The sequence below is a fragment of the Gobio gobio genome (genome assembly GCF_949357685.1).
Source record: "Gobio gobio genome assembly, chromosome: 10".
NCBI classification, from domain to species: domain Eukaryota; kingdom Metazoa; phylum Chordata; class Actinopteri; order Cypriniformes; family Gobionidae; genus Gobio; species Gobio gobio.
In genome coordinates this window covers 4,771,968-4,790,329 of record NC_137116.1, presented here as the reverse complement: position 1 = coordinate 4,790,329, position 18,362 = coordinate 4,771,968, and the positions used below count along the sequence as shown (strand labels likewise).

Genomic DNA, 18,362 nt, shown 5'->3' with positions numbered 1-18,362 from the left:
AAGAAAAATAAGCTTGTTTCAAGATTAAAAAAAGACAAGATTTCAAACAGAGACGGGTATTTCTTACATCATTATTTTACTTCAATGAAAGGTTAGGTTTTTGCCTAACTTACTTTATTTCAAGTTTTAGTTACCTGTACAGGTATAGACTGGGCCTGCAGGTTACATGGAGGCTGGATTGGTCGAGGTCTGGTCACCAGCCAATAGGTTGTGAGAGAGGCTAGCGCTCCTAGCCCGATGATAGAGGATGGAGAGAGGGACAGAGAGGAAAGAGAGAAGGACGAGGGGAGAGATGGAAGGAGGGTCTTCAGATTGTCCATTTCAGACTTCCCGTCTCCTCCACTGAAACGCAGGGAACGTAACCACTCCTGAAACTGCATAGCTGTGAGAGACACAGATTCACTGGCATTACCATCATCATAAGAGGAAAATTATTCACATTCCCTCATATTTCTCTTATATTTACAATTTTCATTTTTGGGTAAACAATCCCTTTAATGTCCATCATTGACACATGCTTTGGTATTATTGTGTGTAAAACAGTATATTTATAATACGTTTAATTTATACATTTATATTTATTTATTCATTTATTTGTATTTAATACTCACTATATTTGCTTTATTTTTGTTAAACAAACCTGATTCCAAATGTGTCATTTCTGCAGCACTATTGGCATTTAACAGACAGAAAATAAAGATTGTTCTAACGTTTTCAATCTCTCTCGTCGTCTGTCATTGGTTGACCAAACAGGCAGTCCTGTCCTAAACTAAGACCATTGGTTGAATCAATGGTATGTCCGGCCCAGTCGGGCAGCTCAGACAAATACATTACTATTCTATTTGGTGATAGTGACACAGAAATTCACATTTAACCATAGAAAAAGAGAATCAAAACACTGTCATTCTATTTACTGGTGTCAAATATGCTGAATTGGCCTTTTAATAGAAGCTCCCCAATAACCAGCATCAAAAATATATATGTATTTTTTCAAATAGTAAATGTCTGTTAACGGGTCAATGACATGTTGTGTATATTTTTGTCAAGTGCATTATTTCCTTTTAAAATAATTTGATAAAATTCATGACATACATCACTTTATTCTATAAAACCCATTTAGTTTGAATTTATTTTTTGTACATTTAAATAATAGATTTCATCTTATGTTTTGTTATCTTAAACCCCCAAAATGTCAGGTGGTGCAACTGTCCGAACAAATGAACAGAATAAGAAAACGATTTAAAATGGTGTCTTAATAATATAAAACAAAATGTAAGATCGAAATACTATGGCATCATTTTAGGTTTGAAACCTTTTTATATAAACACATTTTATAAATATCAGTAGTTTTCTAAAGCTGTTTGTATATTCTCAAATGTCTCACAAAACAGTCAAAAAATTATTTAAACACTTTGAAATATTATTTAAAAGGTCCCATGGCATGAAATTTTAATTTTATGAGGTTTTTCAACATTAATATGAGTTCCCCTAGCCTGTATATGGTCCCCAAGTGGCTAGACATTTTGATCGGTGTAAACCGAGTTCTGGCTGTCTTTCTCTGCCTTTAAGAAAATGACAGCTCAGACGAGCTGATCTTGAATTCTCCTGTTATGACATCATAACAGGAACAGTTACCTCCCTTTCCTCCACCCAGAGAATTTGGCACGCCCATGCGAGCGCCATATTTGTTTGTCCTCGAGAGATTGTGGCTTGTGAATGAGTGAATGCTGGCATTTTCTCAGTGTTTGGATGTACAAATGAAAACAGAAGTCTTTTTTCAGTTCCTTCTGATCTGTGATCAGTGATTTCTGATGTGTAGCTAATTATTCAAGTTCACGCAGAACTTTATTATTCATGCACACGCTGCGGCTTCTCTCTCTCCCGACAGAACGGTGTTTTCGTGTTTTCTATCTTGTGAGTCAGTGTTTTTGTACATCCTCGTCGCGTCTATCTGTTCTAAAATGTGCATACAGTCGTGAGTTTCTGCTCAACATCGGCAGAGTCACATCTTTAGAGATAAACCTCACGCACGCCGAAGCTCGGGCTGCACTGTCCGGTCGGCCTTCAACATCACTGACCCCCACTACTGCATCTCGCCCACAGCGGAGGCGCCTTACGCGACACGAGATTAAGCAGAAGGGGGGTAAGCGTGAGGTTATACGGACTAGGCTAGCCAGCTATCCCCACAATAAACTGGATTACATTCGATTACTGCGCTGTTGTGTCTTTGTTTGCGCTGTGTACTCAATGCGCATCACTGACGCTTTTCATATGATAGGAAAATATCAAAAATTAATGCTATAATTAACACTTACTCGTAACTCGTTCATCTCGACAGCTGTAATGGTACATTACATGTGTTACAAAGTTGGTAAAATAAGGAGGAAGACGGGCTTGGTGTGACTGGGACTCGTGTTTATTCAGAACTCTCAGATACAAACAAAATAAACTTGCGCTGACAGCACTCACACAACTCAGTAGTTACAATATAACTTTGTTAGCAATCGCTCCGTCTCTGGTCCATTTTTTGATGTCCGGTTAGCAAACGAATCGTTCTTTTTTCGAACCGGTTCTTTTTAGTGAACCTGTCGAACCAGTTCACCAAATCGGACTGAATCGCTCTAAACGGTTCGCGTCTCGAGTCAGCGCTGATCCATCATTTACTAAAGTTACTAACTTTCTGACATGAGTGACAGTCCCTCCGACTAGAAATAAACGAATAACCTGAAGCATATGCTAGTAACTACAACAGTTCACTGAACTGAGACGTGCTGAGAGAACTGATGAGAAGTGACATCCGTCTCTCTGGCAGGCTTGTGCCCATAGACTCTTGTGCCTCATAGACTTCGTTAAACCACGCCCCCTCCGCTACAAGATCTAATCCTAATTTCAATTGCAAAGATGTCAGCCAATCACAACAGTGGGCATTTTTACTGAAGTCTCACAGCAGACACGTCCCTTGAAACAGGGCATTCAGTCAGAGGGCAAACATCAGTATAGAAAAATTGCCTTTTATTTCTAAATTATGACATTTTATGATGTAAAAATCATACTAACAATATAAGTACACCTCAGAATACATTATAAAATAAAATAAAAAATCCATGCCATGGGACATTTAACAACTGAAACTTGTTTAAACACATTGTTCATGACTCAAAATATGCATTGCATCAGTTTTGAAAAAAAGCTTTATTTGTCAAATGACCCCAACACAAGTCATGACACCCTAGGAGTCCTCTTTTTTTAACAACTTATAAATGCACAAATGGTAAAATGTGCATAATAAAGCAGGGCTGTCAACGTTGATGCGATTAAAAATCCTTGACGTGTTAAAATAATTGGTAACATTTTACAATAAGGTTCATTAGTTAACATGAACTAATAATGAACTGCACTTATAAAGCATTTATCTTTGTTAATGTTAATTTCAACATTTACTAATACTTTATTAAAATCTTTTTAACAGTAATTAATGCACTGTGAACTAACATGAACAAACTATGAACAGTTGTATCTTTTTTAACTAACATTAACAAAGTTTAACAAATACAGTCACAAATGTATTGCTCATGGTTGGTTCATGTTAGTTAATACATTAAATAATGAAACCTTATTGCAAAGTGTTACCAAATAATTTAACACAAACAACGCAAGTACTGAAGCACACAAAACTGCATCATTAATGTAATTTATGTCACACAGTTACACAGTTAGATGATCTTAGAAGTCAAGAGCATCTACAATGGCGCAAGCACTGTAACCCTGGTAGGTGGAATTTTCTATTCAAACCCTTTAACCTGATTTCGCTTCTGTTTGCGATCTGATCCTTTTACGCCTGCTAAACTCTGGGAAATCTTTCAGTTCAATGATTCAGTAAGCAAATTCATTCAAACAATCATTCCAAAACAGCACTAATGTAAAGAAAAGCAGGCTGATTACACCAGAGACTGCAGGGAGAATAGAGACTCAAGTTGCGTTTTCAGTGAATTACTCATTCCAGTGTGCATTTCGCTTTAAAACACAAGCTCAGTCATATTCTGTGATTGTTTCTGAGTCTCCAAGTGTCGTTTTTTGGAAAGACACCAACATTTACCTTAAAAAAAGCTTGCAGAAAATACAGTTTTTTGAGAATCACACTTTAATCTGATGGTTTACTTTGCTGGATATAGCAAATGATGACTGTGTGATGAAACTGATGTGATGAGCAAATGATGAAAGATGAATGTGTTAAACAAGAAATGATGTATGCTTAATTTCACGTTAAGTACGCGATTAATTGCACAAAAGGGTGCAATTAATCGCGATTGATTTTTTTTAATCTATGAACAGCCCTATAATGAAGCAAAAAAAAACTACTTGGTAAAATCACTGTTTTCATGACCTTGAGAAACTTACTGCTATTATAAAACATGCATGGCATCCAGTGTTGGGAAGGTTACTTTGGAAATGTAACAGGTTACAGATTACAAGTTACCCTATTTAAAATGTAATTACTATATCATTTACTTCATTAAAGTAATACAAGTGATTACATTCAAACAATTATGCAAAATAAAAAAATAGCACTGCAAATTCAAACAAGAGAAGCAATCAAAAGCATCGGAATTTGTCTGGCCATCACCAGACCAAGCTCAATCTTTTAAGATTGAGCATTAGTCTGGGGAGTCTGCCCTGTATTTTCTACTGCACAAGAGGCGTGATCAACAGGCATAGTTCAAATGACTCTGTACGAAATTGGATAGTCCTTCAACCAATCAGACCAACGATCCATTGCTTCTCTATCCGTCATTGTGTTAAACCCACCAATAGCGCGCCAGGTGGATAAGCCGGTTTGTGATTGGTTTCCAACTTGAGCTGCCCAGGGCGAAATCAAATCGCCGGTAGAGCAGGCTGGGTTTACCCAGTCTACATCAAAATAGCATCGCTTCATTAAATGGCCTTTAAATGGCAGGAGGCATTGTGTACTAGAGATGTGCGGTTGGTGGTTACATCTGGGGCCTATACCATGAAGCCGGTTTAGCTGGCTAGCCAGATATGTTTAAGCTTAGTTTGTGCCAATCCTGGGTTTTAGGTACCATTAAAGTGGTTTGGCTTTTAGCAGTGTTCATCTCCATAGTAACTTACGCTCCACGGCTAACCTGCTTCAGGGCAGGTTATGTTCTGGATAAGAGATCTCAAACTGAAATTAGACCAATCAGCTGTTAGCAAAGTGACACACCTCTGATGCAATGAAGTCACTCCCCCTGTTTCTACGCCAAATTAAAGGTCACTACATAGCAAATGGTTTTTAAAGACTAAAGTGTCCGGCTTTTAACAATGCTTATTTATTATAATAATAATAATTTTGAATGACTTAGATATCATTTAAGTAATTAGTATACCCTTAATCAATTACACACGTATCATTTTAGTTAATCAATCATTAAAAGGCACATAGTTAAAATTAATATAAATAGCCTATATAAAGGTCATACAAATAAGCTTTAAAATCAATAAATAAAGCTTTAAAAATGACTACATGTGAGTTTAAATGTTCAATTCTCTCTATATATCAAGTAAACTAACTTCATAACGTTTATTGCACTGACTAAGTAAGATTTTTCTTAAAGTTTCATTGAAAGCTCTTTTCTTCTTCCTGTGTAAATTTGTTTAAATTCGTAATATTTTCAATCATGAAATATTCTGCAGAAGAGAGAAATCAATTTCGCTGCTTCTCTCGCGAGAAGTGAATCTCAGTTTCACTGATCCACATCATGTGATTGGCTGTTCACTACTGATGTCACAGCTAAAATCCTAAACTCAGGATCAAAGCCTGAGTTGACAGAGAAAGCTGATGATCAGCATCATGGGACCAACAAAGCCTGAATAGATTGGTTTGGTTTTGTCAACTCGAAACTAATCCTATAACCCTGAGTTTGTTAAACTACCATCATGGTACAGGCCCCAGATCGGGCGGATGACGTGACGAAAAGAAGAACGCAAGAGCTAAACTTCTACAAGCTCAATAACATCCACAGCAAAAAAAGAAGGTACGAAAAATAGTCTGAAAACTTTGCCCATTAATTAGATGTGCAAGGCAAGCAGGCAAGTTTTGGGGTTGGACAATTAAAAATGTGAACATGCACATTGCACTGTTGTGCGGTGGACTTTCAGAGAATTTCAGTGAATGAATAGAGTCTGCATTTCTTTAATATCGAGGCTCCATAGTTTGTTTCTTGTATGATTGTTAGGCCTGCTGGTATAAAATGAATTGCACTGTCTGCCTGAAAAAGACGCGCTCTCTTCCCATGCAGTCAAAATTAACGGTTTAATTTCTTCAGGCTCGTCCTAATCGTCACCCTGACATGACAGTGTGTAGAGTTAATTAGCCTATAATGTCAATGAGCTTTCTTTCTTTTAGCAAAACAAATACATAAAGTGCAATAGGCATTAATTAGTAGTGGGCTAAATAGCAGCATGTTAAAATGATGTGCCAAATAGCGTTTTTTATTACAATGATAAAATTGTACAGTAGCCTATTCAGGTAAAGTCAGGTTTGCCGATGTGCGTTTTATTTAGGCTATTTATTTATTTTTGACCCTGTTAATTGATATTCAGGGGATACAATATTCATATTGTAATATTCTGTTGGGCGCTGCACTGTGGCGACCTGTGGAAGCAGTAGCGTCAACGTAGTAACTCTGTTTGTTTGTTTGCTTGTTCGTCCTTTTTTGAATTGGATTGTGTATACTGAACTATCATGATGATATATCGCACGTATCGCACGTTTGCGAACCTGCTGATTATTTGCCTATTCCTCGGCTATTTTGCGAGAGGACAGCGTGGGAACGGAGAGCGGCTTCAATACAGTCATGACTTCCTTGTGCAGTTCCGTGCTTCTGACTACGGCGTGTTGGATCAAATCCTCGACTGGCCTGCAGAAATCTTAAGGAGTGAGTTTCCCAGTGTGCGTACAGAAAAGACTGCTGGCCAGAAGGTGAGGAAACGGGGGAAGAAAGGGGGATTGCGGCAGAGACTACGTAAACAGCGATTGAATCGCATTCCACTCCCTTCAATAATCCTGGCCAATTGCCAGTCTCTCAGGAATAAACTGGACGAATTACAAGCAAATGTCCGGTTTATTTCTGATTATAGAAATGCATGTGTTATTTCCCTGACTGAGACTTGGCTTAAAGAACATGACTTAGACTCTGATTTGGAAATCGATGGCTTCGGTGTTCCAGTGCGGTTGGACAGGGATGCCGCTGTAACGGGAAAATCCTTGGGTGGAGGGGTATGCATCTACGTTAACCAGCGTTGGTGCAGGTCTGTGATTTTGAGAGAATCTGTGTGTACTCCCGATATTGAACTGTTGTCGATTTCACTCCGCCCCTTCTACTTGCCCCGGGAGTTTCCACAAATATTTATTTCTGTTGTATACATCCACCCAAAGGCTAATGTGGAAAATGCCTCGGATATTTTATGTAAAGTGGTACACCGGCTTCAAAGCATCTCCCCTGATGCACCTAATATTGTGATGGGAGATTTTAATCATTGTAAAATGAAGACATCACTTATACATTTTGACCAATATGTGGACTGTCCTACCAGATATGGAAAATGTTTGGATCTTTGTTATGGGTCTATTAAAGGTCCCATGGCATGAAATTTTCATTTTATGAGGTTTTTCAACATTAATATGAGTTCCCTTAGCCTGAATATTGTCCCCAAGTGGATAGAAATGTTGATCGGTGTAAAACCGAGTTGTGGCTGTCTTTCTCTGCCTTTGAGAAAATGACAGGCCAGACTAGCCAATCCTGAAGTCTCCTGGTTTGACGTCCAAGCAGGCACGGTTTCCTCCCTTTCCTCCGCCCAGAGAATCTGGCACGCCCATGCAAACGCTCGTCGAGAGATCATTGCATCATTGCTTGTGAACGAGTGAACGCTGGCAGTTTCTCAGTGTTTGGATGTACAAATGAAAACAGAAGTCTTTTTTCAGTTCCTTCTGATCTGTGATCAGTGATTTCTGATGTGTAGCTAATTATTTATTATTCGTGCACACAATGCGGCTTCTCTCTCTCCAGACAGAACGGTGTTTTCGTGTTTTATATCTTGTGAGTCAGTGTTTTTGTACGTCCTCGTCGCGTCTATCGGTTCTAAAATGTGCATACAGTCATGAGTTTCTGCTCAACATCAGCAGAGATAAACCTCACACACGCCGAAGCTCGGCCTTCAACATCCCCGACCCACAGTACTGCATCTGGCCCACAGCGGAGGCACCAAACGCGGCGTGAGATTAAGCAGAAGGGGGGTAAGCTTGAGCATATCCGGGCTAGCCAGCCTAGCCCCACAATAAACTGGATTACATCCGATTACTGCTGTTGTGTCTTTGTTTGCGCTGTGTACTCAACGCGCGTCACTGACGCTTTTATTTTATTTAAAAAATAATGCTATTATCAACACTTACTTTTAACTCGTTCATCTCGACAGCTGTAATGGTACTTTGCATGTGTTACAAAGTTGGTAGAATAATGATGAAGAGACGGACTCGGTGTGACTGTTTATTCAGAACTCTCAGATACAAACACAATAAACTCGCGCTGACTGACAGCGCTCTCATAACTCAGTAGTTACTATAAATAACTTTGTTAGCAATCGCTGAGCTCAGTCTCTGATACATTAGTGATGTCCGGTTCGCGAACGATCTTTCTTTTGAACCAGTTCTTTTTAGTGAACCGAATCAGTTCACCAAATCGGACTGAATCGTTCTAAACGGTTCGCGTCTCCAGTCAGCGCTGATCCATAATTTACTAAAGTTACTAACTTTCTGACATGAGTGACAGTCCCTCCGACTAGAAATAGACTAATAACCTAAAGTATATGCTGTAACTAAAACAGTTCAGACATGCTGAGAACTGATGTGAAGTGAACTCAGGTCCATCCGTCTCCCTGGCAGACTCGTGCCTGCTCGTGCCTCGATAAACCACGCCCCCTCCGCTCATATAAAATGCAAAGATGTCAGCCAATCACAACAGTGGGCGTTTTTACTGAAGTCTCACAGCAGACACGCCTCTTGAAGCAGGGCATTCAGCCACAGGGCAAACAGCAGTATAGAAAAAATGCCTTTTATTTCTAAATTATGACATTTTATGATGTAAAAGTCATACTAACAATATAAGTACAGCTCAGGAAACATTATAAAATAATAGAAAAATGCCATGCCATGGGACCTTTAAGGGGGCATATAAGTCGTCATTAAGAGCCCCTTTGGGCAAGTCTGACCACCATGTTGTTTATCTAGCCCCTACTTATAAACCTGTTTTAAAAAGGGAAAAAACAGAGAAGAAATTAGTTCCTGTTTGGTCTGAAGACTCAATTCAAGAGTTGATGGGATGCTTTGAATGTACTGATTGGGACTTGTTCAAATCCGAATGTACTGACTTAGACGATCTTACTGAAACTGTGACTAGCTACATCGAATTTTGTGAAGACTTGGTAATTCATAAAAAAGAATGTATAGTTTTTCCAAACAATAAGCCTTGGATTACTAAACAAGTTAAAAATTCTATTAACTTAAGGAATATTTATTTTAAACAAGGCGATAGTATTCGGTACAAAGAGGCCAATAAACAAGTTAGAAATGAGGTGAAATTAGCAAAATTGCGGTACAAGGAAAAGATAGAAACAATGTTTACAAATGGAAAGTCTCATGTAGCTTGGGACGGAGTGAAGTCTATTATCGGAACTAAACAGAAGAGAAAATGTATTAGTTTTGGAGGGAAATCTGATTATGAATTAGCAGATGCTTTTAATTCGTTTTATGTACGTTTTGACAATCATGATTTTTCAAGAGAATTGTCTGAATATAGGGGAAATTCTGTGACTCAGAACACTCCTGTTAAAATTCAAATTAATGAGGCTGATGTACGTAGCTGTTTTAGTCAGGTCAAGGTTAGAAAGAGTCCAGGCCCTGACCACATTGGTGGTAGGTTGTTGAAAAACTGTGCAGAGCAGCTCTCAGGGATTTATTCATTTATTTTTAATGAATCATTAAAATTTTCTAAGGTCCCTCGTTTATGGAAAGATGCCATTGTGGTACCAATTGCGAAAAAGAGAAATTCTTCTTCTCTTAAAGACTACAGGCCTGTTGCATTAACCTCCTTGATTATGAAATCTTTTGAAAAAATAGTAAGGAAGGAGATTTTAACCCTAACTAAGCCAGCACTTGATCCTATGCAGTTTGCATATAGATCTGGTAGAGGAGTTGATGATGCCACTTGTACCTTGTTGAATATGATTTTAGGACATTTAGAAGGCAAGAAAAGTCATGCACGTTTGCTTTTTATAGATTTTTCTTCTGCTTTTAATTGTGTTCAGCCTCACATTTTGGCAAAGAAATTGATTGATACTTTTAAACTAGATCTAAATACTGTGTGCTGGCTGGTGGATTTTTTAATTAATAGATCCCAAAGAGTAAGGGTCAATGGAGTGGTGTCGAATATTTTGATGTCCTCCACGGGTACGCCACAAGGTTGCGTTTTGTCTCCTCTTTTGTTTTCTTTATACACTGATGATTGTCGTAGTGTTTTTAATGGGAGACACATTGTTAAATTTGCGGACGACTCTGTGATTGTGTCTCTTCTCACTGAGTCTGAGCCAGATGTTGGGCCAGTGATCGATAATTTTATTCAATGGTGTGATGATTCATTTTTAAATATTAATGCTTCAAAAACAAAAGAGATGCTTATTGACTTCCGTAAGAAGAGCTCTGCACCTGTGTTGCCTTCTATCATAAAGGGACAGCAGGTAGAAGTAGTCAAACAATATAAATATTTAGGGACTATAATCGACGATAAATTACAATTTGAGGAAAACACCGATATAATTAGAGGAAAAGCTCTTCAGCGTATGCATTTTTTAAGGAAACTTAGACTTTTTAACATGGATGTTTCTTTTATGAAAATGTTTTATACATGCTTCATTGAAGCCATTTTAAGTTTTTCCATCGTCTGCTGGTATGGTAACCTTAATTTAAAGAACAGGAGGAAGCTGACAAGCATTGTGACAATGTGCAGTAAGATAGTGGGGACCGATTTAAGGACTATCTCACAGATTTATGAGTGCAGGACGATTAGGAAGGGCCAGGTAGTGCTTTCTGATGTTACTCATCCATTGTATGCTGAATTTCAACTCCTTCCTTCAGGGCGGAGATTTAGACTCCCCTTGTGTAAGTCAAATAGATATAGAAATTCTTTTATACCGGCGGCAATTAAGTTTTTAAACGATTTTTCTGTAATTCAAGGTAATTGATGTGTTGTGTTGTGTTGTTAATATGTGTATGTGTATACTACTGTTCCTACTGCTGTCTATACAAAGAATTGCCTTTAAGGACAATAAAGTTTAACTAACTAACTAACTAGCCAATAGGCTATACTAGTACGGACTTTAGCCTTTAAATATCTTTGCTGCATTGGATCAGTGTCCTTTCTAGAACAGGTAAGAGCTTTCTAGTCTCGCGTCAGCAGCGCCTTGCATCGCCCATAGACCAACAATCAGCGGATGGGGGGCGGGTGCTGCTTTGAAAATGGATCAGAAAAACATTGGTGCGGATGGATGGCGGACAGATGATGAGTTTTGTGATGCGGTTGCGGATGAAATAATAGCCCATCCGCGCATCTCTATTGTGTACATCAAAAACAGGCAAAGCAACATATTAATATTATTCAACATATCCTAGCTTTTTTACAGAAAATATTAATATGTAAACCCCTTTGTAATCGTTAACATTTTCATAAGTAACAGTTACATTTGTTTTGTAATTAGTGTTTTGAAAATAGTATTATTAATAGTAATATTTTCCAACTCCCCTAGAGTTATACAGTTGAGTTTTACCGTTTTCGAATCCATTCAGCCAATCTCCGGGTCTGGCGGTAGAATTTTTAGCATAGATCATTGAATCTCATTAGACCGTTAGCATCTCGCTAAAAAAAACGACCAAAGACTTTCGATATTTTTCCCATTTAAAACTTGACTCTTCTGTAGTTACATCGTGTACCTGAAAATAGGCTAACTTCCATCAACATAACCAACTTGACAGCCTGCTTGCACAGGGAGCATGCTGGGGACTATTTTCAGGCACTGTGTAATATCATTGCGCCTCATTGCCCATGGTACAGCAGCAAAGTTCCTTGATTATTACGCAGGAATATGAGAGCATAGTTACTATCCATATCGGCCTAGAAAATCGCAACTTTTCATTTTCCGTTGGTCTTAGTACATGATGTAACTACAGAAGACTCAAGTTTTAAATACTCAAAAATGACCAAAGACTTTTGATATTTTTCCTGAGATGCTAACAGTCTAATCAGATTCAATCACCTATGCTAAGCTATGCTAAAAGTTCTACCGCCAGATCCGGAGATTGGCTGAATGGATTTGAAAACGGTAAAGTGTTCCTTTAAATGGGGGGGGGGGGGGGGGTCCATTTCTATTTCATGCATTTACACTGTTATAGAGTTGAATTCTCATGCTAAACATGGCCAAATTTTCAAAAAATTAGTTGGACATATGACAGTATTTCTGTGCTAAATACACTCTTTCAGGATTCAAACAAGTTTCGGAAAGTTTTTTTCAGAGTATGGCCCTGTATGACATCATAAAGGGGAGAATTGTATGGGCACTTCTCCCGGATGTGCATGCCACATCAACCAGAGCGAGAGCAAGAGCGCGTCCGTCAATGTGCTTCGTTCGGGTTACAGAAGTCGTCGGCAGAGCTGTCATTTTGTTCAGCTCCCCAAAGAACCCAGTGTTAAGGAAACAGTGGATGCAGTTTGTTTTTCTGGAGCAGCAACGGAGCAAGTGTGTTTGTTTGTTCTCGTCATGAAACCGCAGGCTGTGAGTGAAACTGCATCAAATGTCTGTGTTTTGTTGGCAAACGGCGCGTAAGTACATATAATGTAAACAAAACAAATGTAATCGAAAGCTATCCAGGGATAATGCCATGATGTATTGTGTGTGTGTGCGTCAAAGGTGTGTATGTGCTTGCGAGTGACTCTTTAGCTCCGCACACTGCACGCCTCCACAAAATCGTCTGTTTTCCGAAAGAATCGGTACAGCGTATCTGTCTTTTATAAATATAATAAAACTAAAGACTCTTCGGAGATATGAAGGATGCAATACTACTCACGATTAACATGAGACTGGCAGAAACTGTGTGTGTCATGTACCCTTTAAATTACTTAACGCTGTTACATGTAACTCCCCAACACTGATGGTAACATTATAAAAGATGATAATCATCACAAAAAACAGCAGGAATTATTGTTCAACTCTAATATAGTTTAAAGTTAATGTGCAGTGACTCCAAATTACGTAATTAATTATATTGATTTCTTGTAAAGAGGCCTGAGAACAAAACCTGAATGAAAGCCACTCAGCCCTGAGAGAAGCCAACAAATGTTTTGGGCCCCATTTGAATGCCAGGAGGAAGTAGTGATGATTGGCCGACAAACAACAGGCGCTCGGGGTAACTTTCGGCCATTTTCTAGCAGGCAGCCAAAACACAAACACAAGCAGGTGTGAATGCGTTGCAGGACACACAGAAGGACAGGTGGAGGTGATGAGAGCTGCATGGGCGATAAGAGGTGCGTTTTCTCACTGACAGGTTGCAAATGAATTTTAATGTTGTCCAGCAGCAGAACATGACACTGGTGAAGCGGGTATCGTCGGCACTGATTTGGTGGTGAGATGGGGTGACTGGGAGGCCCGAGTGTGAATGAGTGTGATCGCGTTTGCCAATGAGACGATCTGTAACGATCACATGAGACGATCCAAACACGGTCATTTCCTGGGACTTTATTCAGTCTCACAGAATGCGCTCTCTCTCTCTCACACACACTCTCTCTCTCGCCCAAATAAACTCACTCATCTCACCCCCCTCTCTTCTCTAACCTCTCACCCACTTCCTCCCCCCATTAAAGAACAGGAGGATAAAGGGTGATGTCATCAGCCCTCACCCTGCATTGGTATTCCCACAGTGAGAGGGAAAACACCCCCCCCCCCCACACACACACACACACACACCCTCCCTCCCTCCCTTCCTTTCTCTCCTTAAATGCCACCACAGCAAGTGCCATGATGCTTGCCTCCGGAATACTTAATACTAGAGTTTATACACACACACACACAACACAACGACTAATGAGACAAAATATGTATCAATATTACTATTATTTACAATAATAGTTAGTATCATAATATGGACTCAAAATTCATTCAAAACCGAGAATGTCCAAACCACAAAAACTCCAATATCTTTGGATATTTTATAAACTCATTTTACTGCATAGCCATTACTAATAAAGTGTTTACAGTATATACAGTGGGGAGAACAAGTATTTGATACACTGCCGATTTTGCAGGTTTGGCCACTTACATAGCATGTAATTTTTATCATAGGTACTCATAAGTACAAAAATCCAGAAAATCACATTGTATTATTTTGAATTAATTAGCATTTTATTGCATGACATAAGTATTTGATCACCTACCAAGAATTCCGGCTCTCACAGACCTGTTAGTTTTTCTTTAAGAGGCCCTCCTGTTCTCCAATCATTACCTGTATTAACTGCACCTGTTTGAACTCGTTACCTGTATAAAAGACACCTGTCCACACACTTAATCAAACAGACTCCAACCTCTCCACAATGGCCAATACCAGAGAGCGGTGTAAGGACATCAGGGATAAAATTGCAGGCATAATTTGCAGGCAACAACTGCAACTGTAATAATTGGCGCAATTATTAGAAAATTGAAGAAGATCAAGATGACGGTCAAGCTCCCTCGGTCTGGGGCACCATGCAAGATCTCACCTAGTGGGGCATCAATGATCATGAGGAAGGTGAGGGATCAGCCCAGAACTACACGGCAGGACCTGGTCAATGACCTGAAGAGAGCTGGGACCACAGTCTCAAAGAAAACCATTAGTAACACACTACACTGTCATGGATTAAAATCCTGCAGCGCACACAAGGTCCCCCTGCTCAAGCCAGCGCATGTCCAGGTCCGTCTGAAGTTTGCCAATGACCATTTGGATGATCCAGAGGAGGAATGGGAGAAGGTCATGTGGTCTGATGAGACAAAAATAGAGCTTTTTGGTCTAAACTCCACTCGCCGTGTTTGGAGGAAGAAGAAGGACGAGTACAACCCCAAGAAAACCATCCCAACCGTGAAGCATGGAGGTGGAAACATAATTCTTTGGGGATGCTTTTCTGCAAAGGGGACAGGGCGACTGCACCGTATTGAGGGGAGGATGGATGGGGCCATGTATCGCGAGATCTTGGCCAACAACCTCCTTCCCTCAGTAAGAGCATTGAAGATGGGTCGTGGCTGGATCTTCCAGCATGACAACGACCCCAAACACACAGGGTTGGTTCCGTAAGAACCATCTCAAGGTCCTGGAGTGGCCTAGCCAGTCTCGAGACCTGAACCCAATAGAAAATCTTTGGAGGGAGCTGAAAGTCCGTATTGCCCAGCGACAGCCCAGAAACCTGAAGGATCTGGAGAAGGTCTGTATGGAGGAGTGGGCCAAAATCCCTGCTGCAGTGTGTGCAAACCTGGTCAAGAACTACAGGAAATGTATGATCTCTGTAATTGCAAACAAAGGTTTCTGTACCAAATATTAAGTTCTGCTTTTTTGATATATCAAATACTTATGTCATGCAATAAAATGCAAATGAATTACTTAAAAATCATACAATGTGATTTTCTGGATTTTTGTTTTAGATTCCGTCACTCACAGTTGAAGAGTACCTGCGATAAAAAAAATTACAGACTTCTACATGCTTTGTAAGTGGGAAAACCTGCAGAATCGGCAGTGTATCAAATGTATATAAATATCCCACTGTATATAAGTGGCATATATTTTATTATCTTAAATATCCTATGTCATATTCAAAGAGTAAGTGCATTTGGCACTTTAATATTGAATTCATGTGCAGTCAGATATGCATGTATATCAGCTATTTTACAACAAAAATCCAAAAAATGTAATCGTAATTGTAAAATTGTAATCGGTAACAATATTAAACATTTAAATATTTAATTTATACAATTTTAATTATGAAAGTTCTCTTTAAAATAATTTAAATGACTAATCCATTTCAAACAGTATGGAATATACTGAATTCTAAATGGCATGCATGCTCAGAAAAAGAAAAATCGTAAATCTTTTTTTTGGTAACACTTTACAATAAGATCTCATTTGTTAACATTAGTTCATGTATTAACTAACATGAACTAACCATGAGCAATAAATTTTTTACAGTATTTATTAAACTGTTACAGAAAAATACAGTCATTCATTGTTTGTTCATGTTACTTAGTTCACAGTGCATGAACTAATGTTAACAAATACAACTTTTGATTTGAATTATGTATTAGTAGACATTAACTAAGATTAATAAATGCTGTAGATGATTTGTTAATTCGAAGTTCATTCTAAAGTAGTTAACTAATGAAACATTGTAAAGTAGTAATGATTTCTTTTGATGTTTTATTTTATCAAATATACAGTAATAATGTGTGATATTAGTATTACAATTAAAATAACTGCCATTTTTACATTTTAAAATGTCATTTTTATTAATTAGTATATTTCAGCGTCACGTGATCCTTCAGAAATCATTCTAATATGCTGATTTGCTGCTCTAGAAACGCTTGTGCTGCTTAATATTTTTTGTGGAAACCGTGATGCATTTTTTTCAGGCAAGTTAAAATAACAGCATGCATTTAAAATTTATTTGAAATGACTTTAAAGTTACTTCTGATCAATGTAATGCATGGCTTATTTAAGTATTGAAGATTTTCATGTTAAACATGAGATTAATTGGATTATTAACATGCAAACTTATTTAAGAGACCATGCAACCATGCAAAAAAAAAAAAAAAAAGCACTTCCAAGGGACTTTGTAAACCCTACATGTGGTCACTTTAGAGGTGAGGGTTAAAGCAATGCAACTGCAAACAGCGACATCCCTTTTCATATGACCATCTCTGCACATCCCTCTCTCTGTCACAGGTCCACAAAAGCCGGGGATAAATGGATTTTGCAGAGATGACATCTGAAAATAATTACGCGTCACAGATGAGGACAGACCACTCTCTTTCTCTCCCTCCCTCCCTCATCCATAAGGGCCATTGTCAGAGGTAGACAGGCACTATTGTGTGTTTCTGGCACTCACTTGGGAACTTAAACAGAACAAAGAGGGGAGAGAGCGACAGAGGCTATTACTCAAACTGGTGCTAAATGAACTAAAGCCCAATTCAAAAGAAAGGCCTACAGATTTACAACCTGAAGAAACCTCAAGCTCTCAGACATCCGCATGGTAGATATCAAAAACTCACAAAGAGCAGAGATGGGGAGACAAATGTGGCATTTTAAATAAGATGCAATTAAAGCAATGTTAGAACAAATATTATTTCGACTCGTCCCCCAGTTTGTGTAAAAAAAAACAACAACTCACACATACAGTGATGTACTTTCAATGGAAGTCTATGGGGCAAGGCACTCTGGAGAGTTTAAAAGCATATTTAATTTGAAAATGAGGCTGTGAGGAGATCAAAATGTAATATTCTGCAGTGAACCCTTATTTCAATCATTCAGCTGAAAGAATATTGAAAATATATCTTTAAAAACAAAAATTCTTTGAACCAGGGGCGTAGTTAGACCTTTTTTTCGCCGGTGGCCAGGTAAGACCCCTTCATTGGGGTGGAAAAAATAATAAATAGAAATTCCTGCTTCTAATCTAGAGAAAATCACATAATATGCATCTAACTGTGACCGTGCCTGGAATACCTACACACAAAAACAAAAATGTTTTAATTTTCATGCTTTTCATTAGTGATAACTTTGGTGCACAGGAGTGAAACCTGCTTTTAAATGTGAGAGTGAATCATTCCATTTGCGCACAAAACACAAGCATCTTCCAAAATGGTGTTGATTGCAATGATGAATTCATAGAGATCAGCAGTTGATTGTCACAGTGGTGTAACGGACACCAGCTAGTGAGAGTTGTGTGTGTAAACCTCACTCCCCTGATCTCAAGAGGCACAAGCAACTGAATACGGTCTTTAGCGTCCTTGTTAGAGCTCCCGCCTCCCATGCCGGAAATGCAGATTCGAATTCCACTCGGACTGGTGTGAGTAGAACCGGAGGGGTTACACATTGGTGCCGTGACCCGGATGGGAGTGGGGTTTAGGGGGTGAGTGTAACGGACGCCAGCTGGTAAGAGCTGTGCGAGTAAACCTCACTCAAGAGTCGAACTAAAAACTGACGCTAGAGCCGGAAACTGCAATTCGAATCCCACTCGGAGTGGTGGGAG

The 18,362-nt window shown here is 38.9% G+C and overlaps 1 protein-coding gene across 2 annotated transcripts in view; it reads right to left on the bottom strand.

Moving 5' to 3' along the window:
* acsl2 (acyl-CoA synthetase long chain family member 2) overlaps positions 1-18,362 on the bottom strand; it is a 66,441-nt gene that overhangs the window by 36,161 nt on the left and 11,918 nt on the right. For both annotated transcript variants that reach the window (XM_079827746.1, XM_079827747.1), the window contains exon 2: positions 135-382. In XM_079827746.1, the coding sequence (XP_079683872.1) occupies positions 135-380 (246 nt within the window). In that variant the 5' untranslated portion in view covers positions 381-382. The remainder of the gene's footprint in view (positions 1-134; positions 383-18,362) is intronic.